Below are 27,311 nucleotides of genomic sequence, written 5' to 3'. Positions count from 1 at the left end.
CATCCTTCGATCCTTCGAACCATCCCCGATACTCCAGGAGTCACGCTCACTATCGCTCTCTCTACACCCCTGCAACACTACAGGGCGAAATTGAATGAACAAGTGAAGTAATTTCGTTGGTCTAGAGAGGGTTTAAGAAAAAAAAATTTACCAATCTTTGAAGGTTATAAATGAACGACACCCAACCTCAAAGCTAGCACAACACACCCGTTATTCGACCTCGAAATTCGTTTGATGTAAGTAAAACCTCTGGAGCATCGCAGATGCTTTCAATACAAATTCAGAATTAGACACAAAAAGCCAAACATTTATAAAATTATATCACGCGATTGTTTCGTGTTTCTAAAACACCTCAGTGATGTCAAATGCCTATAGTGGTTGCCATCATAGACTAAATACAAAGTTTTGTTTTTTCGTGTTGAAACTGACTTGATAGTTTTGCATACAACGCAGTGGCATTTCCGGTGTTTTATTTACGATGAAAACCTACATGAAATTAGTCAGTGATTCTGGGACTTTTGCTAATTTCTTGTATTGTTGCATGAATAATTCTAAGTTCGATGCGTTAATTCATCCTGTTCACATTGATAAACATATTTTGGAATCCTATACCTAAGTCATGAAATGGTTGACAGTTCCTATGGGACTATTTTTTCATTTTCTTTTGCTACTTACAACAAGAATGACATCAGTCTCTCCACTCATCAAGATATCTAATTCTCGTATGATAACATATACAACACGCTCGGTGATCCCTATCATAATTGCAGCTATTCGGCTGCGACGACTGCAAGCCAGTGTAATCATCCATTCTCACTATGGACCTCGGGTTTAGCGGACAGGTACAAAAGACGGGTACAGACATATATATGTACTAGATCTACGCGGAGGACGGAGGTTTTGTGTCATTCTCAGCGTTACAGCATATATACACCATCTGTGACCACTGAAAACTGGACAATTATTCGACCGAACACTATGGTAAGGAATATTTACCTTCCAATTTCACCAGTAAATTTCTATATCTAGTATTATGATAGGAAGGTTATGTCCTATTGGAAACTATCCAACAATGAGATAACATAAGCATGTAGATATGAAAATATAGGCAGCGATAAATTTATCTTCCTTAGATCGATCAACATAATTAATAAATTATAGAAATGAATGTATATGTCAACATTCACCAAAACTAAATGGTGCAAGTTACTATGAAAGCGGATATTAAGCGCATAAAGGAAGTGTACATATTGTAAAATAAACGTTATGTAATATGACAGAACCATTTCTTTCTTCTTCTTTCGCACTGAAAGGAACTAAGGTATGTGATTCATGCCTTCGTTGTTTTAATATTTAAACCTAGATACATATGCTCCTATAAAATAGACATTAATTACAAGCACACATACTTATAGGCATTCCTGTTTGACACCTGCATAAACACATGACATTTAAAAATAAAAATTACGAAAGTGAGAATGAAAGAGAGTAGATAAATATCAAACATTGTCAACCTTGGTGCTAAAAATGAAATGGGTCTTTGAGATTGTAAATATGTATATACTAATGTGACATCTGATATATGTATCCGCTATATATACAGGACTGTTAACGTAGACTACGATGTACAATGTAATACATTAAGTCACTATTTAGAAAGGATTTCTATTGTAGACTATGATGTACAATGTGATATAATGTGATATATTTAGTCACTATTTAGAAAGGATTTCTACTGTAGACTATGATGTACAATGTGATACAATGTGATATATTTAGTCACTATTTAGAAAGGATTTCTACTGTAGATTATGATGTACAATGTGATATATTTAGTCACTCTTTAGAAAGGATTTCTACAGTAGACTATGATGTACAATGTGATACATTTTGTCACTATTTAGAAAGGATTTCTACTGTAGACTATGATGTACAATGTGATATATTTAGTCACTATTTAGAAAGGATTTCTACAGTAGACTATGATGTACAATGTGATACAATGTGATATATTTAGTCACTATTAAGTAAGGATTTCTACTGTAGACTATGATGTACAATGTAATACATTTAGTCACTATTTAGAAAGGATTTCTACTGTAGACTATGATGTACAATGTGATACATTTTGTCACTATTTAGAAAGGATTTCTACTGTAGACTATGATGTACAATGTGATATATTTAGTCACTATTTAGAAAGGATTTCTACTGTAGACTATAATGTACAATGTGATACAATGTGATATATTTAGTCACTATTTAGAAAGGATTTCTACTGTAGACTATGATGTACAATGTGATACATTTAGTCACTATTTAGAAAGGATTTCTACTGTAGACTATGATGTACAATGTGATACATTTAGTCACTATTTAGAAAGGATTTCTACTGTAGACTATGATGTACAATGTGATACATTTAGTCACTATTTAGAAAGGATTTCTACTGTAGACTATGATGTACAATGTGATACATTTAGTCACTATTTAGAAAGAATTTCTACTGTAGACTATGATGTACAATGTGATACATTTAGTCACTATTTAGAAAGGATTTCTACAGTAGACTATGATGTACAATGTGATACATTTAGTCACTATTTAGAAAGGATTTCTACTGTAGACTATGATGTACAATGTGATATATTTAGTCACTATTTAGAAAGAATTTCTAAGGTAGGCTATGATGTACAATGTGATACATTTAGTCACAATTTAAAAAGAATTTCTACTGTAGACTATGATGTACAATGTGATATGTTTAGTCACTATTTAGAAAGGATTTCTACTGTAGACTATGATGTACAATGTGATACATTTAGTCACTATTTAGAAAGGATTTCTACTGTAGACTATGATGTACAATGTGATACATTTATTCACTATTTAGAAAGGATTTCTACTGTAGACTATGATGTACAATGTGATATATTTAGTCACTATTTAGAAAGGATTTCTACTGTAGACTATGATGTACAATGTGATATATTTAGTCACTATTTAGAAAGGATTTCTACTGTAGACTATGATGTACAATGTGACACATTTAGTCACTATTTAGAAAGAATTTCTACTGTAGACTATGATGTACAATGTGATATATTTAGTCACTATTTAGAAAGGATTTCTACTGTAGACTATGATGTACAATGTGATACAATGTGATATATTTAGTCACTATTTGGAAAGGATTTCTACTGTAGACTATGATGTACAATGTGATACATTTAGTCACTATTTAGAAAGGATTTCTATTGTAGACTATGATGTACAATGTGATATATTTAGTCACTATATAGAAAGGATTTCTAGTGTAGACTATGATGTACAATGTGATACATTTAGTCACTATTTAGAAAGAATTTCTAAGGTAGGCTATGATGTACAATGTGATACATTTAGTCACTATTTAGAAAGGATTTCTACTGTAGACTATGATGTACAATGTGATATATTTAGTCACTATTTAGAAAGGATTTCTACTGTAGACTGTAATGTACAATGTGATACAATGTGATATATTTAGTCACTATTTAGAAAGAATTTCTACTGTAGACTATGATGTACAATGTGATACATTTAGTCACTATTTAGAAAGGATTTCTACTGTAGACTATGATGTACAATGTGATACAATGTGATATATTTAGTCACTATTTAGAAAGGATTTCTACTGTAGACTATGCTGTACAATGTGATACATTTAGTCACTATTTAGAAAGGATTTCTACTGTAGACTATGATGTACAATGTGATACATTTAGTCACTATTTAGAAAGGATTTCTACTGTAGACTATGATGTACAATGTGATATATTTAGTCACTATTTAGAAAGGATTTCTACTGTAGACTATGATGTACAATGTGATATATTTAGTCACTATTTAGAAAGGATTTATACTGTAGACTATGATGTACAATGTGACACATTTAGTTACTATTTAGAAAGAATTTCTACTGTAGACTATGATGTACAATGTGATATATTTAGTCACTATTTAGAAAGGATTTCTACTGTAGACTATGATGTACAATGTGATACAATGTGATATATTTAGTCACTATTAGGAAAGAATTTCTACTGTAGACTATGATGTACAATGTGATACATTTAGTCACTATTTAGAAAGGATTTCTACTGTAGACTATGATGTACAATGGGATACAATGTGATATATTTAGTCACTATTAGGAAAGAATTTCTACTGTAGACTATGATGTACAATGTGATACATTTAGTCACTATTTAGAAAGGATTTCTACTGTAGATTATGATGTACAATGTGATACATTTAGTCACTATTTAGAAAGGATTTCTACTGTAGACTTTGATGTACAAAGTAATATTATTAAGTGTTTGATATCCACTTAATTGTTATTTTGAAAAGATTTTAATGTAGATTCTGATGTTCAACGTAACACTTCATTTTAAAAGTATTTTTAATTTAAAGTTTGATGTAGCATGTACTGTTTAGAGTGGATTTGTTATGTAGATTTACATATATACATTACTCTACAAGTCTTTACAATAAAAATACTGTTTTACCTTATCATTACATGTCAGCAGTGTTATGTTAACAGCGTTGTAAAGAAATACTATACCATACAATAAAAACAGGTTTATTAAAAATGGAAAAACATTTTGTTATAAGAAACTATGTGTAAATCTGTCAATCCATAATTCCGTATGACAATGAATTGAAAAGTTTGGAACAAAAAGAAAATGTCCAATTGATATGGAGGGTATTGATTTCACTTACAACTGTTGTCTTCAGATTAGTTCTTTTCTGTAGTCGAAAGAAAGTGGTCCGTATCTATATAATTTTGTTTAATATGACGAATTCCTCGGGCAAGTTTTACCGAACATACACAGATAAGCAAATAGAATTTGCTTGCATCTTGTGATTCCATGGATTCGCGGATCGAATTAATTCATTAAATGCTGATAATTACACATCTATATTAAAATAAAATCCATACCACACATTTCACGGGAACAAACACTTGGGTATTTACCAGTCGACTTGAAATGGAAGTCCGATGGGACACTTCCAGCCACACAGTAATAAAGCCACATGTTTATCCATATTGATTTATCAGAGCCCAATACGACATACATTCTATAACTAACAAAGCCTAAAATTTGATAATATAATTCATGGAATGGTTCACCTGTTATCTACAGTAATTAGCATACCTTTATATGTCGGGTAAATTGGTAGTTTCTAATACTAAGGAGAGGTTCAATAATACAGGTGTATTTGGGAGGGAACAAAAACAGCTGTTCAAATGTCTCTTTCTTGTTACCGATATACGATGTCATGAAACTTTTATCAACTATGTGCGCTTTATTAAGGATATATGGACTCAAACGCCCAATCTCTTGAAACATTCTGTTCGTGTAATGACTTTTGACAGGTTAGATGATAGGAAGTATTAAAACAAAATCTCACTGTACTTCTTTTACCGCCACAGTCGTCAAAATATGTATGATGGGAAATGTGTAATTCCCCAATTTTCGTTTATTTTTTCCTGTTTTTTTTTTTCCCGCGAATGTGATCTTATTTATTCTCGAGGCGACCTTTGTTTCCAACAACTTTCTGTCTTCGTTCAAAACGCAAAAGAATAATACTGGGGTAATAAGCAAAAAAGGTCTCAGAATGCTAATTGAATTTCGAGAAAAAAAGTAATAAAACGTTATAATTCACATGTTTTTAAATTCAACTTTTTTCAAGACTTCATGCTTTGAAAGAAAAATGTTTGGGAATTATTTTCATATTTAAAAATAGATCATTCACATTTGTAAAATTTTTTTTTCATGTTGATATTCTGTTGTTCTTTTGTAGCATGGACACGTTCATCTCTGCTTGAGAGAATTTTGTATTGAGAAATACGGCAGGGAACAGTGGGAGAAAGTGCTGTAAGTACGAGCAAACCACAGCTTAAATTCTATGTATAAAACATTTGGATTATTTTACAAATGAAGCATTTAACTACCACTAGACAATGATTCCAATATACCCGAGATACATTTGTATTGTGATGATTTATGTGGAAAAAACTCCTATTAACATGTACATTTATGATACATAAAAACTGATAAAAAAAACCGATGTACTAAAGAAAAAAGATAATGAAAAATGAACGATTATCCGCGTGCCTACAATCAACTCAACAGACCATGGAACACTCTTCACTTCTAGGAAATAACGGATATTGAAATAATACATAGCAACGAGAGTATCAATAAAAGTAATATATATATACGATCTCGTTACAGGAAGGCAGCGAACCTCGACGATGATAACGACTTCATGTTGTTTCATTACTATAAAGATGACAACACATTCAAATTGGTCGGAGCAATACAGAGTGTCGTGGGTAAGTATTTTACATTAATTACATTGATTATAAAGACCTCTTCTGTCCTAAATAGAACATAAAGGACGCTAACCCTCCCAAACTCCTGGTCTTTCTCTTCTTCTACTGTTTCCATGGTTTCTATATTTTCCATGTGAATGTTTCTTTCGTTTGTTTCGTCGATCTTGTGTTTGAATAAGATTTTAATATAATTGTTGAATTTTAACCACTGCTGTAGAATAATTTGGCTTGAATTGGAAATGTAGTAAAAATATTTTTTAAAAAAAAAGCGCGCTTGGAAACCTTCGCATGAGGATTTACTTCATTAATGCACATTTTCGAGGTTTCTTATCTATGTCCAAGATCTTGGATGAATATAAGTACGTTAGTGTGTTAGTCCGTTATTACAGGTACTGGTGTAGATAGTACTTACCGCATGACATCACTCAATTTATACTAATGAATTGATTGGAATTCAGAAAATGAAAACACCTACCCATTATGTACTTCAACTTACGGAGTAAAATATCGCACTCCATTACAGCTAATGGTTAATGATTTTAAGTACCTCTGAAAGCTCTGATCACAACAGGCTATAATTCCGTAAACAGGTGTGGCTATTTCCGGGATGACTCTATACTGATGATACCTTACATACTTCTCAGCTAATTGGGCCATATTTGATCAGAAATAATATACATATATAAGAAAGTATCCGCACAAATTGACAGAAACTAATTACTTTAATACCAAGCCAATGGAAATCCTGTAGATATTGAGCCCTGTGTAATGATTACAGTTATGAAGGAACTACTGCAAGCAAGTAGTAATTACATGAGGTGATCACACGTGATATGATATTTTTTATCAGTATTAGACACAATGCCTATATTATCATTATTGAATAGGGGATTTACCTCAGGATGATAAGGATTCCTACACAATCTTCTTCACCATTGACCGTTTATTATTTTATGACCTTGCCGGAATGCAAAACTTTTGCAATCAATATCGACTCTCATTGACTTTTTAGAAACCATTTAGATATTGAAATCTTACTTGACCATGTCTAATGACAATTTTCTATTTTATTTATAAATTAATTAATCTTGCTACTTTTCCCCTTCAATACCTATTCTGTGTTCCGTAGTAAATGTGTTCCGTAGACACAAAATCTGATGTGTGACTGTTGTTTATTAGCGGACTATGAGAATTTATTGAAAGGAAATGTCGAAAGTAATGAAGATTTACAAAACAATGACAGCAACGGTGTAGAATCCTCGATATTGTACTGAAATATCAATACTACTGTGATTCTGATGTTAATTTGGATCGCAGCATCAATATTAAATTCATTCAGAATACTGTATATCTCAGAACCTAGGGTTAGTGACCGCTTGAGTAGGATGTTTATGACTGTGATCTTTATATAACATTATAGTAGAGAGGAAATAATCCACGAAGACTCGCGACAAATGGGATATAGAATAAACTGTGATATCAACTATCACAAATTATCAATTTGATAAACATTTTTTGCATTAAGTAGTGATTTAAGACTTTATCGTCGCTAGTGATGAGTTAACATTTGATATAGAATTTCAGCACGAGACAAATGGAGACTGTTTATTGGTTGTCTTGCCGCGCCATTCTTCATACACTATAAATAACCGGTGTATTTCATATTTAATATATTTTATTGGAATTTTGTTAGCAGTTTATAAATAAAACAAGAGCTGTCCAGATTGGAACTGCCTTGTTTCCAAGCTCATCGTCAACAGAATACAATAACATTCATCACTGCCACTCGTTTTTTTACGACAAACATAAATGACACATACATGAATTACAGTATGAAATATGCATTGACTAAGATCGAACGTAATTTGACCAATAACATGTGATACAAATCTTTTTCGGTCCTTGAGTCATAAAAATAGTAGTTTTTGCATTTTTTCAAACTAGAGACATCTGTCGCTATTTTTCATTACTCCTTCCTATTACAAAAGTTAGGTAGAAGGTAAGATCGATATTGAGACGCTTACTTTGATATCAGAAAGTTTGTTGTTGTTTTTTGGGTCAACGACGGATGGAGTAGTGCAAACGTTAGCTTCAGCTAGTGGAAATTTCCATTTAGTAAAGCGCCATGTTGTGTCAAAGAAGGGTCGCTATTTCGAATCCCAGCTGGGGCAAAGCATTTTCCTTCCTATTACACTAAACTATTTTCCTGACGCCGTGATTATTATCTAAACTGCTATCATCTATATTTAGGTATCGACTTACCCCAGCTTCTGGAGTCCTACGGTCGCCATTTTTATATGTACGCCTATTCCCGTGGATATGACCGTATGATGAAGACATTGGGACGCGACTTTTATTCCTTCGTCCAGAACCTCGATCTGCTTCATTCGTTATTGGCACTCACCTACAAGGGCATGCGTCCTCCACAGTTTCGGTAGGTTGTCATATAGCAAGGGCATGCGTCCTCCACAGTACCGGTAGGTTGTCATATAACAGGGGCATGCGTACTCCACAGTTCCGGTAGGTTGTCATATAACAAGGGCATGCGTCCTCCACAGTTCCGGTAGGTTGTCCTATAGCAGGGGCTTGCGTCCTCAACAGTTCCAGTAGGTTGTCATATAACTATATGATTCATACACAAATATAACTTACTGATGAGTTTTAAAAGTGTCAAGTAACTAGTTTAAGTCCAAACACAGCCAGAATTGTTGAGCTTTTGTATTTCACTGTTTGAGAAGATGTTACATTTGATATGATCGATGGTGGTGTATCCTTAATAAAACGCACAAATCAAACAAGGAACCAACGATATACTATAACAAGTATGTTATGTCTGTAAGGTTCGATACTTCAACGATAAACTATAACTAGTATGTTATGTCTGTAAGGTTCGATACTTCAACGGTAAACTATAACTAGTATGTTATGTCTGTTAGGTTCGAGTTACTTCTCGACAGGAACTTTCAATATAAATTTTATGTTACCCACTATTGTTATGGATTCCAGATCAATTTATTTCAGTCGAGGGCCGAAATTCGGTAACCAAATTTCATTCGAGTCGAGACTGAGAGTGAGATGTTACACAATGTCAACACTCACACATATACGGACCTTAGATTCTATTTCTCGTTTTTTATGATTAGAATAAACTAATTTCCAAACTTTTTTCATTGGTGAATTTTTCGATTCCGTTGGATTACCTCCTTTTTTCGGTGATGCATCGGAAAGGAAATTGAATACGACGCTAGTTTGATTATGACGTCGTATTACAACAGATTTCGCGTGAAGGTACCAGACATGGATTGGACTAGACAAGAAAATCTAATCTCTTCCAGAGTTGTCGTTCTTTAACAGTCAAACACAGGGCACCGGAACGCACTCTAGAGCTGAGTAGCGCGAGAGATTTACCTTTTTCATGTACCAGAATTGTACTGTTTAAGGACAGATGATTCTATGTTGTTAGGTGTGAGAGGAAGAACAACAAGTTGTTGGTACACGTGTACACTGTGAGGCCAGCGATGTATCCAGTCGCAGTTGGTAAGTATTAGTTATACTAGCAATTTCTTCTCACATAAAAAAATCCTCCCACGAAACAGAGAAATTTGAAATAAAATCATTGGGATGGAAATTCAATCAATACATAATTGTCCTTTGAACATTTGAATCTGAATCATATGTTTCAAAACTTTCCACTTTTGACAGGTACATTAAAGGAGGTTGCTAAGCAACTGTTTGATACAGAAATTGAGATGGAACTTGTTGAAAGACTGACGGGAGAAATTTTCGAATCAAAATTTTGTGAACATGTAATTTTCGACGTTAAAGTAATTGGTGTAGACCGGGGAATAGGGATCAATGTTTCCAAAACTCGCAACTGCAGTGTTGTTTTGGATAAAGGAATCCGGCCTGAAGATCTGGACAGGTACATGGATAATCAGATGATCAGTCTACCGCGGCGAAGTTTACATCTCGCTATCCCCTACAGTGTCATCTTTAACGAGAAAATGCACATCCTCGGGGCTGGTCTACATTTGAAAACTCTGTGCTCAGACCTAGAAAAGACCAACATTAAGTTTAACGATGTTTTCGAGATCAAGGAACCAAGCGTGACTCTATCGTTCAACAACATCATGAATTGTTCGAACACATACATGTACTTTTTCCTGCAATTGAAGCCAAGAAAGGACAAAAACAACGTAGAAGAGGAGTGTCCGTTACTTCGAGGTACGACTGTGTAAAAATCTACAATGCGGTACGAAATGATAACAGTCCGTTACTATGCGGTACGGCATGGTAAAAGTCCGTTACTATGCGGTACGAAATGATAACAGTCCGTTACTATGCGGTACGGCATGATAAAAGTCCGTTACTATGCGGTACGAAATGATAACAGTCCGTTACTATGCGGTACGGCATGGAAAAAGTGCGTTACTATGCGGTACGGAATGGTAAAAATCCGTTACTATGCGGTATGGCATGGTAAAAGTCCGTTACTATGCGGTACGGAATGTAAAAGTGCGTTACTGTGTGGTACGGAATGGTAAAGTCCGTTACTGTGCGGTACGAAATGGTAACAGTCTGTTACTTTGCGGTACGGCATGGTAAACGTCCGTTACTATGCGGTACGGAATGGTAAAAGTCCGTTACTATGCGGTACGGAATGGTAAAAGTCCGTTACTATGTGGTACGAAATGGTAAAAGTTCGTTACTATGCGGTACGGCATGGTAAACGTCCGTTACTATGCGGTAAGGCAAGGAAACGTCCGTTACTCTGCGGTACGGAATGGTAAAAGTCTATTACTACGAGGTAAGAATAAATGAAATCCGTTACTCCAAAGTTAGATTGTGTAATAGCCTGTTATTCCGAGGCAAAAATGTGTAATAATCCGTTACTCCGAGGTAAGAATGTGATATAGTCCGTTATTCCGAGGTAAGAATGTGTAATAGCCCGTTATACTGAGGTAAGAATGTGAAATAGTCCGTTATACTGAGGTAAGAATGTGAAATAGCCCGTTATACTGAGGTAAGAATGTGAAATAGTCCGTTATACTGAGGCAAAAAATAATCCGTTATTCCGAGGCAAGAATGTGAAATAGTCCGTTATACTAAGGTAAGAATGTGAAATAGTCCGTTATACTGAGGTAAGAATGTGTAATAGTCCGTTATTCCGAGGTAAGAATGTGAAATAGTCCGTTATACTGAGGTAAGAATGTGAAATAGTCCGTTATTCTGAGGTAATAATGTGTAATAGCCCGTTATACTAAGGTAAGAATGTGAAATAGTCCGTTATACTGAGGTAAGAATGTGTAATAGTCCGTTATTCCGAGGTTAGAATGTGAAATAGTCCGTTATACTGAGGTAAGAATGTGAAATAGTCCGTTATACTGAGGCAAAAAATAATCCGTTATTCCGAGGCAAGAATGTGAAATAGTCCGTTATACTGAGGTAAGAATGTGTAATAGTCCGTTATTCCGAGGTAAGAATGTAATATAGTCCGTTATACTGAGGTAAGAATGTGAAATAGTCCGTTATACTGAGGTAAGAATGTGTAATAGTCCGTTATTCCGAGGTAAGAATGTGAAATAGTCCGTTATACTGAGGTAAGAATGTGAAATAGTCCGTTGTTCCGAGGTAAGAATGTGAAATAGTCCGTTATACTGAGGCAAGAATGTGAAATAGTCCGTTATACTGAGGTAAGAATGTGAAATAGCACGTTACTCCGAGGTAAGAATGTGAAATAGTCCGTTATTCCGAGGTAAGAATGTGAAATAGTCCGTTATACTGAGGCAAGAATGTGAAATAGCCTCTTATTCCGAGTTATGGAGTGGTTTTCGGGTTATTGTAAAAGAAGTCAAAACGCGGCAACAAAAAAGAAAACCGTTGATGTTTCATGTTTAGCGTTTATCTGGGTCATATTTTGGACTCACATTTATTTCATATGCTACACATGCTGATATCGGGGAAATGAGAAACTCTATATTTATAGCAAAGCTGGACAATTTATACACATTTCTGATCCATGGAGTAAAGATTCTGTCTAGTCCTCTATTGATTCAGTCATGTTTACAAAATCTGAAGGGTTACTTTTAGGATAATTAGTCTCTTGGTGAGTGACATGTTGTCCAGTTTATTGGTTTGATATTGGTTACATAAACCGTCACCCACGGGATCATTGGTGCCAGAGTATCTAGGAAGCTTTACATCTGGAATTATTGGTCTCCATGTAATGTGGTTTTGATGAAATAAATGTCTGATTGTGCTCATAAGCCACGAACAATCTGCTGAGTGTGATTACACTTGTTTATATAAGGCACGATGGGAAATTAACTACTTTTAAAAAGTTGTACCTATACATGACGGGGTCTTAAGATATTCACCTGCCGAGAATTTGGTATAGAGGATTAAACGGAAGACAACATTATAGATGTGAGATGAAAATCATGAATGGTAAATTGTAATAATATATTTTACACAAAAACAGAGCGCAACTTTTTCCGATATTAACATAAATAAATAGATAAATACATGATAAATAAATAAATAATATGAAGAATTAGACCATGTTGGATTTTTGTATCAGGTCATATGATTCCCCTGGAGAACAGGAAACATATTGCCTTCCTTGGCAGTCCATTCTTTGAGAGCATCAGCGACCTGTTAGCGTCCACGTGTTACTTAAACAATATCCCACAGGATCAAATCACCATGGAGATCATGTTTATGAATGAACAGCGAAGAGCCGATGTGGAAATGAGGTCAGTAATGTTTAAAAATGATAAAGTAGGAAAATAATGGCGACCTTGTCACTGAATTTCTTATCCTATTACGGTAGTAGTGTAGCAGAATATAAGATGATATGGTTATAATCCGATCTATATTACCTTAATGTTAGTATTACGTTCGCTTAATGTTTCTTATATCTTAAAGAAATATCAACGTATAGCTATAATGTTGAATGTTAATAGTAAGAAGTTAGACGAGACCAACGCAAAAATATCAGCGTATATCTATAATGTTGAATGTTAATAGTAAGAAGTTAGACGAGACCAACGCAAAAATATCAGCGTATAGCTATAATGTTGAATGTTAATAGTAAGAAGTTAGACGAGACCAACGCAAAAATATCAGCGTATATCTATAATGTTGAATGTTAATAGTAAGAAGTTAGACGAGACCATAGCTATAATGCAAAAATATCAGCGTATATCTATAATGTTGAATGTTAATAGTAAGAAGTTAGACGAGACCACCGCAAAAATATCAGCGTATATCTATAATGTTGAATGTTAATAGTAAGAAGTTAGACGAGACCAACGCAAAAATATCAGCGTATATCTATAATGGTGAATGTTAATAGTAAGAAGTTAGACGAGACCACTGCAAACATGAAAAAGTTGGCCAGTGCTCTCGAAGAGGAAAAGAAAAAGACCGACACACTTTTGTATGAGATGTTGCCCGTAAAGGTGGCCAACCAGTTACGGAATGGAGAAGTGGTATCCGCGGGTAAGATTGGAAGTCGGTTAGACCAAAGTAAAAATAATTTGAAATATCACTAAATAAATCGATAATACATTTTTTCAAAACAAATATAAATAAAATCTTGCATATGACGTCAACTACTTGTGGTTTTATAATTGATGAAAGAATTCTTTAATTTTATAAGGTTTTTTTAGGTAGTGAATAATGTCTACAGTTTTTCAAAACACGAACGAAGTGAGTTGCCAAAAATGACATTTTTCTGTGCTGATATTGCAATTGTTTCTTGAAATTTTTATTTGTTAATATTATATGCTTGAATTCTTTTTGAAATTTGGAAATGTTGAGATGATCGATAATTAAAACTTTACCACTGTGATCAAAATACGGGGTTGATAAGCATTCCCTTTAATATCAATTATCTGTTTAAATCGTCTTTTTTGGGAATTGAATTTTATTCATTTACGTGGAGGCTACTGTGTTACTTTGTTAAATGCATCAACCATTACTTTTAACCACTAGAGAAGCACGAGTGTGTCACCATCCTGTTCAGCGATATTGTGACGTTTACCAACATGGCTGCCAAATGTGAGCCTATTGAAATCGTTGCTCTGCTGAATGACCTATTTATGAGATTTGACAATTTGTCGACGGAATATGACGTATACAAGGTAAGGCAACTTGTCTTTCTTACTACCTCAGTCAACATGAGTATATCAAGTTACAATAAAGTTACAAACGAGAAATGAGAAATATCGCATCTGTAATTCCCCCCAAATAAGCTGTTTGGGGTTGTTTACTGATCCTTGTATCAGACGGGATATTTGATAATCAGACAGTGTCATTTTACTTCTATCTGACAATCATGAGAAAGCGCGTCTTCGATAAGTCTTTCTTTTTTATCGAAATTGGTTAGGTTGAAACCATTGGCGATGCATATATGGTTGTTTCGGGAGTTCCGGAACCTATTGTTGATCATGCGCAGAGAATTGCAACCATGGGGCTAGGAATGATAGCGGAAACAGACCGTGTTATTTCCCCCGTCACAGGTCGTCCAATACAGGTAAGAACAACACATTAAAGGACGTCTATCACAATTATAAGACAGAGTGTGATTAGAAACTGTTTAAAATTACATAATAGTTAATTGTTTATAAAACTTAGAAAAGATAGGAACGCTTTTTGGTGGTGGTGTTATGATCTTTTCAACCAATAACATACTTCCAAAACGCAGGCTTGACATTGAATCACCAAACGACGAAATAATTTGGCTTGAATTTTGTTCTGATAATAAGAAATATCTTTTATGTGTATTATATACGGAGAGGAAAAAGAAACGCAATTAGGAATTTCCAGGTCAACTACGAGAACTAGAAAAGGGTTTTAGAATGTAATTATGGTGTAACTTGAAGATAGTTAACCACTCTCTCATCTACGAGAATTCATAGCGGGAAATACTTGTCCTTTGAGATATATACAGAGTTACTGTTCTTGGCGAGTGAACAGTTTCTTGTGCATGAAAGCCCGAGTTTGTTGAGTTTTCCGTCCGTTGTTCGCTATCGATGAAAAATTAACTCTATTACTTTCGGCGAATTATAGTTGAAGTATTCATGAAAATGTACAATTAATTTCTAATTTAAAAGCAAACGGAATTTCACCGTCAAAAAAGGTTATCGTGAAGTCAGGAGAAAGTCTTGCAGGGGTTCCCCTGGTTTCGTGTTTATAACTTTTCTTTTTCTCAGCCAATCGCATTTTACTTTTAAAATGACGTAGGACGATTATCCATCATCTTATTATACCAACCAATGAAATCGCTTGAATAAAGCAAATGTCGTCATTTCGATCTAATTTAGAGTCGGGAAATTCCAACAAAGGGAATTTCTTACCCCGGTATTTGTCACGACAAATTCCAGAGCTTCGCATGCTAAAATATGAACGCATATGAGTTTTGAATAATTTCTTGATATAAAAACAGTACACTTACTTGACAATAAACGAGAAAGAACTTACGAATAACATGAAACTGTGTCTCCGTCCGGGCGACGAATTCGGCTTGAGCGGGTTCCTATCATGCTTAGCGTTGTAGTCAAGAACGATAACTCAATACCGCTTCAAGTTCGCGGGAGTGTTAATATTTCACGATATGCATTCGTGTACGTTAAGTAAACCTTTCAAATTTAACGTTGATTCAAGAGTACCCCACTCAAAATGAAGTGCGTTCTGGACCCATCAATATCGTGTGTGCCCCCCGCGAGCTGCAGTAACTGCACGAACTCTTTTGTGCATTGAATTGATCGGAGTATTAACTCTCCTCATTGGTATTCGATTCCATTCCTCATCCAGCGCCAACGCCAACTGAGCGAAGTTGATTGGAGGATTCGGTCTACGTCTTATCCATCTGTCCAACTCGTCCCATAAATGTTCTATTGGAGAGAAGTCAAGGCTGTATAGGGGCCAGTCTAGGGTGGGGACATTGTTAGCTGCGAGATAACCACGGCAAATCCTCGCTACATGCGGCCGGGCGTTGTCCTGCTGAAACGTCAGTTGACGCTGCTGTACTAGAGGAACAACATGCGGCGCTAGGACTTGATCTCTATAGCGGACGGCCGTGAGATTTCCCTGAATAACGACCAGAAGAGTCTTGATACCATGCGCAATCCCCATACCATGACCGATCCTCCTCCAAAGCAGTCATTCTCTATCACGCAAGCATCTGCATAGCACTCGTGGGCACGTCTATAGACAGACGTCGGCGGTCTTGAAGGTAAAGCGAAAACCTGGACTCATCTGAGAACAGGACGCTTCTCCAACGTTGCATTGAGTAGCGTCTTTCGGAATGTGCGTTCAGCCATTGCATTTGTCTGGCACGTCGCCGCGCATTAAGCTGTGGTCCAAAATATGGCCGCAGCGGTCTTAGACCGAAGGCACGCAGTCGAGTACGCACTGTCGCATTGCCCTATCCTGCCGACGCGTCGTCACACGAGGGCGATTGCTTCGGGGACGGTCTGCAACCCTTCCGGTGGCATGTAGTCTTTGCCTGAGACGGCAAATGTTCGACGGATGGACTCCAAATTGATAAGCGACCTGATTTTGCGGGGTACCTTGCATAAGAAGTGCAATGGCACGACCCTTGTCAACATCGGACAGTCGTGGCATTTGTTACGGTGAACTGTTTATGCTTAAAATGTGGGAAATCAAGACGGATATGTCTGAAGATTCGCACACACAGATTTTGAACCAATCCTTTATACTGGGATCGAGATATCGTGCTTTTGTCTTTTATTCTTTTGTACAAGCTGCGTGCGCAGTTTAGTTATGCATTAGTGATTTTAATACGGTATCATAGGGACCTATCTCAAATGCATACATTTGTCAAGTTTCAAGGGTGTACGTCAAAGATTTAATTTACAATATTAACTTTCTGCTAATCGCGTTTCATTTTCCTCTCAGTATCTAAGCCTCCATGGCAAAACTCTAACTCTGGAATTTGGACACGGCTGAAACATTCTCTTGATATAGCCTTTGATTATACACCTCATATTATACTGACAGGGGATACTAACATTAACTTACTTACTGGAAATAACAATGATCTCACCTTCCTTAAACAACAATATAATTTAACTAACCTAGTAACAAGTCCGACTAGAGTAACAAACACTACACAATCTTTCATCGATCCATTTTATATTAGTGATACTATATCCTCCGATTCATCCATCGTTGTACCTGTTCTGAAAGCTGTAAGTGATCACAGAGCTATCATTGTGTCTCTATTGTCCTATCAACCAAAACCGAAATCTTTTTAAAATATGGTTATACATTAGCGCAGATAATTCAACCCTTAAAGCTGAAGTTAGACATGTAAACTGGGTAAATTTGTTTTCCGTCACTGATGATGTGAGCGAGAAATGTGTTTTATTCATGGAAAAACTTACTTCCATTTTAGAGAAACATATTCCTAAAAAACTTATAACTGTAAATAAAAATGACAAACCATGGGTGAACGGAGATATAAAAAAAAGAAATTAAGCGGAGAAATAAATTAAGGAAGTATTTTATCCGAGTTAAAACTGCACATTCAGAAGCTAACAGTTCAGCTAATCCGAAAGTATACTGCAAACTAATTCGCATGCTCTCAAAAGGTAACACTTCTACCGACATACCTCGCTTACTAAATCCTGCTAACAACCACTTAACTACGGATGACTATATAAAATCCAATATCTTAAATAACTTCTTTAAATCTGTCTCTGACCTTGATGACCCCGATGACGTCACACCCTACTTTAACTTTACAGCTGACTCTTCTCTTACTGATATTGAAATTTTTAATCAACGAATCGTTTCGTACTTCTGTTTTTCCTGATTCGTGGAAACTTGCTTACGTGACACCTATATTCAAAAAGGGGGAACCTGAATTGGCAAATAACTACAGACCTATTTCTTTACTTAGCTGCATCGGCAAACTTTTTGAACGGATAATCCATAAACATCTTTACAACTATCTTTTCACTAATAATCTTCTATACAAACTACAATCCAGCTTCTTGCCAAATCATTCTACGACTCACCAACTTATTGAACTCTACCATAATATACTTTTAGCTCTAGAGAATCACGAATATACAGCTCTTGTTTTCTGTGACTTTTCTAAAGCGTTTGACCGAGTCTGACATAAAAGTTTGTTAATTAAATTAGGAATATACTGCATAAGGAGTAAAGCCTTAGAATTGATTAAAAAACTATTTAAGCAACAGACGTCAATCAGCTGTCCTTAAAAATAGTGTCTCTCGAGAAGTATGTATTAAAGCCGGGGTTCCCCAAGGTTCTGTTCTTGGCCCTCTTCTCTTTCTTGTATACATTAACGATATTTCAAGCACTCTTTTATCTCTTCCTAGACTTTTCGTTGACGATACTGCATTAGCATACTCTTCTAAACATTTACGCGATCTAAATCAGGTAATAAACTACGACATGGAACAGCTGAATCTTTGGTCTCAAAAATGGTTAATGAGCTTCAATCCAACTAAAACTGAAATACTCCTGATTTCTAACACAAATATACCTTCTAACCCAAAATTTCTCTTTGACAACACACCCATTCCTATCGTTAACAAACACAAACACTTAAGAGTAGTTATAAACAGCAATGGTACTTGGAACTCTCACATTGATGACATTTTGACAAAAACTGCTAAAAACATCGCAACACTTAGGAAACTAGTACATCTTGAATTGAATATACCTTGTTTTCATCAGACCACTTTTTGAATACGCCTGCGAAGTTTGGGACAATTGCAATACCAGTCTTTCAAATAAATTAGAAAATATTCAGTATGTAGCAGGTCGTATAATTACAGGATTACCAGTATTTACTAAAAAAGAATTTATTTACAAGGAGCTAGGCTGGCAATCGTTGGCGGACAGACGTAAAAATAGGAAGTTATCTATGTTTTATAATATTTATCACACTAATGCTCCTTCATATCTAAAATCTCTACTACCAACTACTGTGTCAAACTCTACAAATTACAATCTTAGAAACAGAAATAACTTTCAAAATCCATCCTATATGCTACAACTTACAAAGTCATCCTTTATACCAAGCACTTCAGACTCCTGGAATACTCTACCTATAGAAACTAAGTCATCTGATTCTATCAAACAATTCAAAACTCTTCTACCTCATCTTACTATCCCAACAAATATTAAATAATTTCTTGGGTACAGGCCTAGAAAAGTAAATATTATACATTGCCAACTCCGCAACCGCAGCAGCTCTCTAAATTATGATCTTTACAAAGCACGTCTTCGACCCAATTCTTCTTGCAGTTGCCGACATCATTCTGAAGACTCTAGTCATTACTTGCTTTTCTGTAACAACTTTGATCAATTACTTAATATAATGCTTTAGTCTCTTTACTGGTACAACGGAATAACTGTGGAACACCTTCTATTTGGGGACGAAAATCTAGATACTGATGAAAATATTGTCATTTTTTGGTATGTACAATCATTTATTTCCAGTTCTAAACGTTTTAACATTTAATCATCGATAACCAGGACGGGGCTGGTGGTGTCGGGAGAGGGATACACACGGGGCTTGTGGTGTCGGGAGAGGGATACACACGGGGCTGGTGGTGTCTGGAGAGGGATACACACTGGGCTGGTGGGGTCGGGAGAGGGATACACACTGGGCTGGTGGTGTCGGGAGAGGGATACACACGGGGCTGGTGGTGTCGGGAGAGGGATACACACGGGCTGGTGGTGTCGGAAGAGGGAAACACACGGGGCTGGTGGTGTCGGGAGAGGGATACACACGGGGCTGGTGGGGTCGGGAGAGGGATACACACGGGACTGGTGGTGTCGGGAGAGGGATACACACTGGGCTGGTGGGGTCGGGAGAGGGATACACACGGGGCTGGTGGTGTCGGGAGAGGGAAACACACGGGGCTGGTGGGGTCGGGAGAGGGATACACACGGGGCTGGTGGGGTCAGGAGAGGGATACACACGGGGCTGGTGGTGTCACGTGTTGTGGGAACGAGGATGTCTGTATGTATTCATTGTTTCTATAGATACGAGTAGGGATACACACGGGGCCGGTGGTGTCAGGTGTTGTGGGAACGAGGATGCCGCGTTACTGTCTCTTCGGGGACACCGTCAACACAGCCTCGCGTATGGAGAGTCACGGGGTTCCAGGCCGGGTTCACGTCAGTTGGTCCACTTACCAGTAAGTACAAAAGAAAGGTTAAGACTAAGGACAGATTTCGATGTATAGTATTGATAGATGCAAAAGATGCAAGGAAAAAAGATGGAAAGCATCGTCTGTGTCATTGACGGTACCGGCCATATTATGCCTAGTCAGTTGAAGTAATGTCAAGTTCTCAAAATGAGAATCAGTGTACTGGCAACAGAATTTCCAGGCATATCAGTGTGAACTTAACATCTAATAATACAGTAAGAACTTGCTGGTAACGGTAAATCTTCCATATAATATTCATCAACATCTCTCGAAATCCCAATGATTTGACGTGGAATGCCGAAATTTAACGCGAAAATCGAGAGCTTGAGAAAAAGAGTTCACGGCTGTGGAGAATTAATCCATGCTTCTCACAGGAAGTGAATAAAATCACAAAAGGATGAAAGGACAAATCCACATAACACGTTAATCAAACACAACCATGAGATACTAAATATAACCGGGGGACACTATACAGTTCTCTGTGAGGTTAATATAGGTAACATATTAGCGACAGCACTTTTTATAAAAAATAATTATAAAATCAAATATCATTAAGTAATGACACGATATCTTCCATTAATTCTCTCATTTAATTAGTCCTCTCCATTATATTTTGGTCTTTCACAACGTATCATTACCATATGGGTAAACACACTATGTTGATAAGGGATTGTTAGATGTGCACGCCGTTTGAATTGTAATGAAGTATGCTATACAAAATACGTGCGCGAAGACCACACGGGAATCGCCAGTGTTCTGATTATACAAAACAAAATACAATGGAGATTAAAAATTGTTTTCTAATAAGGCAAGTAATATTCAATTCTGCCACTTCTAATAGGGAGATTATCAGACAGGCAATATGAATATTTCATCTGACAAGACTCATTTTCATTCATTATTGTAAATGATAAGATAGCTGTACCTAAAAAAACCATAGTTTCTGTGATCTAACATCTCTGAGTATAGAGAGATGTAGGTGATAACAGTATCATAGTTTCTGTGATGTAACATCTCTGGGTATAGAGAGATGATAACAGTATCATAGTTTCTGTGATGTAACATCTCTGGGTATAGAGAGATGTAAATGATAACAGTGTCATAGTTTCTGTAATCTAACATCTCTGGGTATAGAGATGTAGATGATAACAGTATCATAGTTTCTGTGATGTAACATCTCTGGGTATAGAGAGATGTAGGTAGATGATAACAATATCATAGTTTCTGTGATCTAACATCTCTGAGTATAGAGAGATGATAACAGTATCATAGTTTCTGTGATCTAACATCTCTGAGTATAGAGAGATGTAGATGATAACAGTGTCACAGTTTCTGTGATCTAACATCTCTGGGTATAGAGAGATGTAGATGATAACAGTATCATAGTTTCTGTGATGTAACATCTCTGGGTATAGAGAGATGTAGGTAAATGATAACAATATCATAGTTTCTGTAATCTAACATCTCTGGGTATAGAGAGATGTAGATGATAACAGTATCATAGTTTCTGTGATCTAACATCTCTGGGTATAGAGAGATGATAACAGTATCATAGTTTCTGTGATGTAACATCTCTGGGTATAGAGAGATGTAGATGATAACAGTATCATAGTTTCTGTGATGTAACATCTCTGGGTATAGAGAGATGATAACAGTATCATAGTTTCTGTGATGTAACATCTCTGGGTATAGAGAGATGATAACAGTATCATAGTTTCTGTGATCTAACATCTCTGGGTATAGAGAGATGTAGATGATAACAATATCATAGTTTCTGTGATCTAACATCTCTGAGTATAGAGAGATGTAGATGATAACAGTATCATAGTTTCTGTGATGTAACATCTCTGAGTATAGAGAGATGATAACAGTATCATAGTTTCTGTGATCTAACATCTCTGAGTATAGAGAGATGATAACAGTATCATAGTTTCTGTGATCTAACATCTCTGGGTATAGAGAGATGATAACAGTATCATAGTTTCTGTGATGTAACATCTCTGGGTATAGAGAGATGTAAATGATAACAGTGTCACAGTTTCTGTGATCTAACATCTCTGAGTATAGAGAGATGTAGATGATAACAGTATCATAGTTTCTGTGATGTAACATCTCTGGGTATAGAGAGATGTAGATGATAACAGTGTCATAGTTTCTGTGATGCAACATCTCTGGGTATAGAGAGATGATAACAGTATCATAGTTTCTGTGATCTACCATCTCTGAGTATAGAGAGATGTAGATGATAACAGTGTCATAGTTTCTGTGATGTAACATCTCTGGGTATAGAGAGATGATAACAGTGTCATAGTTTCTGTGATGTAACATCTCTGGGTATAGAGAGATGATAACAGTATCATAGTTTCTGTGATCTAACATCTCTGGGTATAGAGAGATGATAACAGTATCATAGTTTCTGTGATGCAACATCTCTGAGTATAGAGAGATGTAGATGATAACAGTATCATAGTTTCTGTGATCTAACATCTCTGGGTATAGAGAGATGTAGATGATAACAGTGTCACAGTTTCTGTGATCTAACATCTCTGAGTATAGAGAGATGTAGATGATAACAGTATCATAGTTTCTGTGATGTAACATCTCTGGGTATAGAGAGATGTAAATGATAACAATATCATAGTTTCTGTGATGTAACATCTCTGGGTATAGAGAGATGATAACAGTATCATAGTTTCTGTGATGTAACATCTCTGGGTATAGAGAGATGATAACAGTATCATAGTTTCTGTGATGTAACATCTCTGGGTATAGAGAGATGTATATGATAACAGTATCATAGTTTCTGTGATGTAACATCTCTGGGTATAGAGAGATGTAGGTGATGATAACAATATCATAGTTTCTGTGATCTAACATCTCTGAGTATAGAGAGATGATAACAGTATCATAGTTTCTGTGATCTAACATCTCTGGGTATAGAGAGATGATAACAGTATCATAGTTTCTGTGATGTAACATCTCTGGGTATAGAGAGATGTAGATGATAACAGTATCATAGTTTCTGTGATGTAACATCTCTGGGTATAGAGAGATGATAACAGTGTCATAGTTTCTGTGATGTAACATCTCTGGGTATAGAGAGATGTAGATGATAACAGTATCATAGTTTCTGTGATCTAACATCTCTGGGTATAGAGAGATGATGACAGTATCATAGTTTCTGTGATGTAACATCTCTGGGTATAGAGAGATGATAACAGTATCATAGTTTCTGTAATCTAACATCTCTGGGTATAGAGAGATGTAGATGATAACAGTATCATAGTTTCTGTGATCTAACATCTCTGGGTATAGAGAGATGATAACAGTATCATAGTTTCTGTGATGTAACATCTCTGGGTATAGAGAGATGATAACAGTATCATAGTTTCTGTGATGTAACATCTCTGGGTATAGAGAGATGATAACAGTATCATAGTTTCTGTGATGTAACATCTCTGGGTATAGAGAGATGATAACAGTTTCATAGTTTCTGTGATGTAACATCTCTGAGTATAGAGAGATGATAACAGTATCATAGTTTCTGTAGAGAGATGATAACAGTTTCATAGTTTCTGTGATGGGGTATAGAGAGATGATAACAGTTTCATAGTTTCTGTGATGTAACATCTCTGAGTATAGAGAGATGATAACAGTATCATAGTTTCTGTGATGTAACATCTCTGGGTATAGAGAGATGATAACAGTATCATAGTTTCTGTGATGTAACATCTCTGGGTATAGAGAGATGATAACAGTTTCATAGTTTCTGTGATGTAACATCTCTGGGTATAGAGAGATGTAAATGATAACAGTGTCATAGTTTCTGTGATCTAACATCTCTGGGTATAGAGAGATGTAGATGATAACAGTATCATAGTTTCTGTGATGTAACATCTCTGGGTATAGAGAGATGTGGGTAGATGATAACTGAGATATCCTGGGTATTTATTGTGATAAACTGCTGATCAACCTTCCTTTACATAGTGAGTTGAGTCGACAGATCAGAACCTGGTATTATTCCCACTTGACTTTTCAATGAGAATTTTTCTATTGATAATATTTAATGTTTGTTCCATCAAATGTAAGTATGAGCTATCACTTTATTGATATGAAGATATATTCTTTAATATTAAGTTAAACATGCCATTTTTACACTAGAACCCAGAAGTGTGGCTGCCCCAGCATGACAGAAAGTTACAGGGGTAAAGAATCTCTATATATCATATCATACTAATTCTGTGTCTAATAATGATTAAATATCACAGTCAGTATATGGTAACAATATCCCTAATGTGACCTTTAGAATGACCTTGACAGGCATACTTCCTGTGATAGTGGTAAATGACATATCTTGAATTCTGTTACAAAGTTAAGTTTTCAATGGACTTGTTAGATATCCTCTGATGTAACTCTGTATATATACCATATACACACTAGGATATATTTAGGTCTAACCAGGAGATCCTGTATTGATTTTACAAACAGCATTAGCAGTGAAACAATAGATTGAACTCTTGTTGTAAAATTGGACATTTATTTCAGGAAACTTATCAACTCTGAATATAATATCGAGCCCAGAGGAGAGATTGAGATCAAAGGTAAAGGATTGATGAACACATACTTTATCAACGGCAAGTCGTCCAGTGTCCAGACACCCTGCAGACCACAGGACAGTCATGTAATAAATACAGAAGCCATCACAGAAAGTAATGGTCGTATTCAAGAAGAAAATGAAATAAAAAACACATCGTCTTCAACAAGAATCACTATAGACAATAGAGAGGAAGAAACAAGTCAAAGTTCACTGTGTTATATACTGTAGAGAGTGAGTCCACCACAATCGGTCAAGCTCACTTAAATTATAGCTGGTAGTAATATCTACCAGACAGGAAGTCTGGACATTGGTCAAAGCTTGTCCTGTCTTATACTGTAGAGGGTAGTACCATCCACCAGACAGGAAGTCTAGACAATGGTCAAAGCTTGTCCTGTCTTATACTGTAGAGGGTAGTACCATCCACCAGACAACAGTTCTAGACATTGGTCAAAGCTTGCCCTGTCTTATACTGTAGAGGGTAGTACCATCCACCAGACAGGAAGTCTAGGCATTGGTCAAAGCTTGTCCTGTCTTATACTGTAGAGGGTAGTACCATCCACCAGACAGGAAGTCTAGACATTGGTCAAAGCTTGTCCTGTCTTATACTGTAGAGGGTAGTACCATCCACCAGACAGGAAGTCTAGACATTGGTCAAAGCTTGTCCTGTCTTATACTGTAGAGGGTAGTACCATCCACCAGACAGGAAGTCTAGACATTGGTCAAAGCTTGTCCTGTCTTATACTGTAGAGGGTAGTACCATCCACCAGACAGGAAGTCTAGACATTGGTCAAAGCTTGTCCTGTCTTATACTGTAGAGGGTAGTACCATCCACCAGACAGGAAGTCTAGACATTGGTCAAAGCTTGTCCTGTCTTATACTGTAGAGGGTAGTACCATCCACCAGACAGGAAGTCTAGACATTGGTCAAAGCTTGTCCTGTCTTATACTGTAGAGGGTAGTACCATCCACCAGACAACAGTTCTAGACATTGGTCAAAGCTTGTCCTGTCTTATACTGTAGAGGGTAGTACCATCCACCAGACAACAGTTCTAGACATTGGTCAAAGCTTGTCCTGTCTTATACTGTAGAGGGTAGTACCATCCACCAGACAGGAAGTCTAGACATTGGTCAAAGCTTGTCCTGTCTTATACTGTAGAGGGTAGTACCATCCACCAGACAGGAAGTCTAGACATTGGTCAAAGCTTGTCCTGTCTTATACTGTAGAGGGTAGTACCATCCACCAGACAACAGTTCTAGACATTGGTCAAAGCTTGTCCTGTCTTATACTGTAGAGGGTAGTAACAACATATTCATATTTAGAAAATTATTTTGCTGTTTTATTGACTTTAAAGCTGTATTCTACTAAATAAGTGTAAAGCTCAGCCAAAGTCATTTTTACGGAGAATACTCGTTTCAGTCCTCAACTTTGGAAAATAGATTGACTTTTAAAACAAAATTAGTTTTCAGTAAAAACGATGAGACAGTTTAAAGACATTCAATTTAATTATAGTTTCTAGTTTTACTCGGAACTCAATTAATGTGTTTCACACAACCCAGGCATACAAATAAACAATTTAAATTTCATCCGCAGTACAGCCAACTCAATCAGGGTATATTTAACATCAAAGCCACCATGTGTAACTCCATTATAATGTTAACTCATTCATTGTTTTGCCAATTTTATTTTCGTTGCTTTTATTACTAATCTTCTTCCACAAATGTCAATGAAAATATTCAAACATTTTGATCATTGCCATTTCACCCTTTGAAATTGTAAATGATGCTTATACATAGTTATCCTGAAATGAAGGAGTTAAGAGTAATGTGACTAAAATCATATAGTTTGTATGTACATCACAGTGTAGTGAAAATACTACATCTCTTCTCTCACACGTCAGCTCTAGGTCAACTTTCCAAGGTCATGGGGTCAGAGTTCAGGAAACAACATTGTTTCTTAATGCACTAATTACAAAACTTACAATATAAAATAGTTTAAATCTGTAGCATGTATAGAAAATTCTATAAATATCGATACAAATCTGGTGTTTATCAGTCACAAATTATAGAATTTGTATAACCCTGAATGTTGATTAGTTCAGTATATATTT

General features: G+C 36.0%; 1 protein-coding gene across 1 annotated transcript; it reads left to right on the top strand.

Moving 5' to 3' along the window:
* Positions 1-1,273: 1,273 nt before the first annotated feature.
* Positions 1,274-25,432, top strand: LOC132556033 (soluble guanylate cyclase gcy-35-like). Its single transcript, XM_060220425.1, has 12 exons — positions 1,274-1,321; positions 5,851-5,924; positions 6,285-6,385; positions 8,636-8,819; positions 9,849-9,922; positions 10,088-10,609; positions 12,966-13,140; positions 13,743-13,888; positions 14,384-14,532; positions 14,778-14,924; positions 20,441-20,595; positions 25,153-25,432. Exons 1-12 carry the CDS (start codon positions 1,274-1,276, stop codon positions 25,430-25,432), a joined length of 2,055 nt encoding a protein of 684 aa, XP_060076408.1.
* Positions 25,433-27,311: the final 1,879 nt, after the last annotated feature.

This window comes from Ylistrum balloti, unplaced genomic scaffold (assembly GCF_031769215.1).
Source record: "Ylistrum balloti isolate Yb309-2 unplaced genomic scaffold, AGI_CSIRO_Ybal_v1 Utg370540, whole genome shotgun sequence".
NCBI classification, from domain to species: Eukaryota; Metazoa; Mollusca; class Bivalvia; order Pectinida; family Pectinidae; genus Ylistrum; species Ylistrum balloti.
Note: the sequence above shows the minus strand (reverse complement) of the source record. Positions and strands in the feature narration are given on the sequence as shown.

What these genes read in the sequence shown, in the direction of transcription:
- LOC132556033 (XM_060220425.1), top strand. Translation starts at nt 1,274, where the DNA reads ATGACAGAACCATTTCTTTCTTCTTCTTTCGCACTGAAAGGAACTAAG. An exon ending in TCGCACTGAAAGGAACTAAG is followed by an intron (nt 1,322 to 5,850) that starts GTATGTGATTCA and finishes GTTCTTTTGTAG; the next exon opens with CATGGACACGTTCATCTCTG. An exon ending in TCACAGGTCGTCCAATACAG is followed by an intron (nt 14,925 to 20,440) that starts GTAAGAACAACA and finishes TTGTTTCTATAG; the next exon opens with ATACGAGTAGGGATACACAC.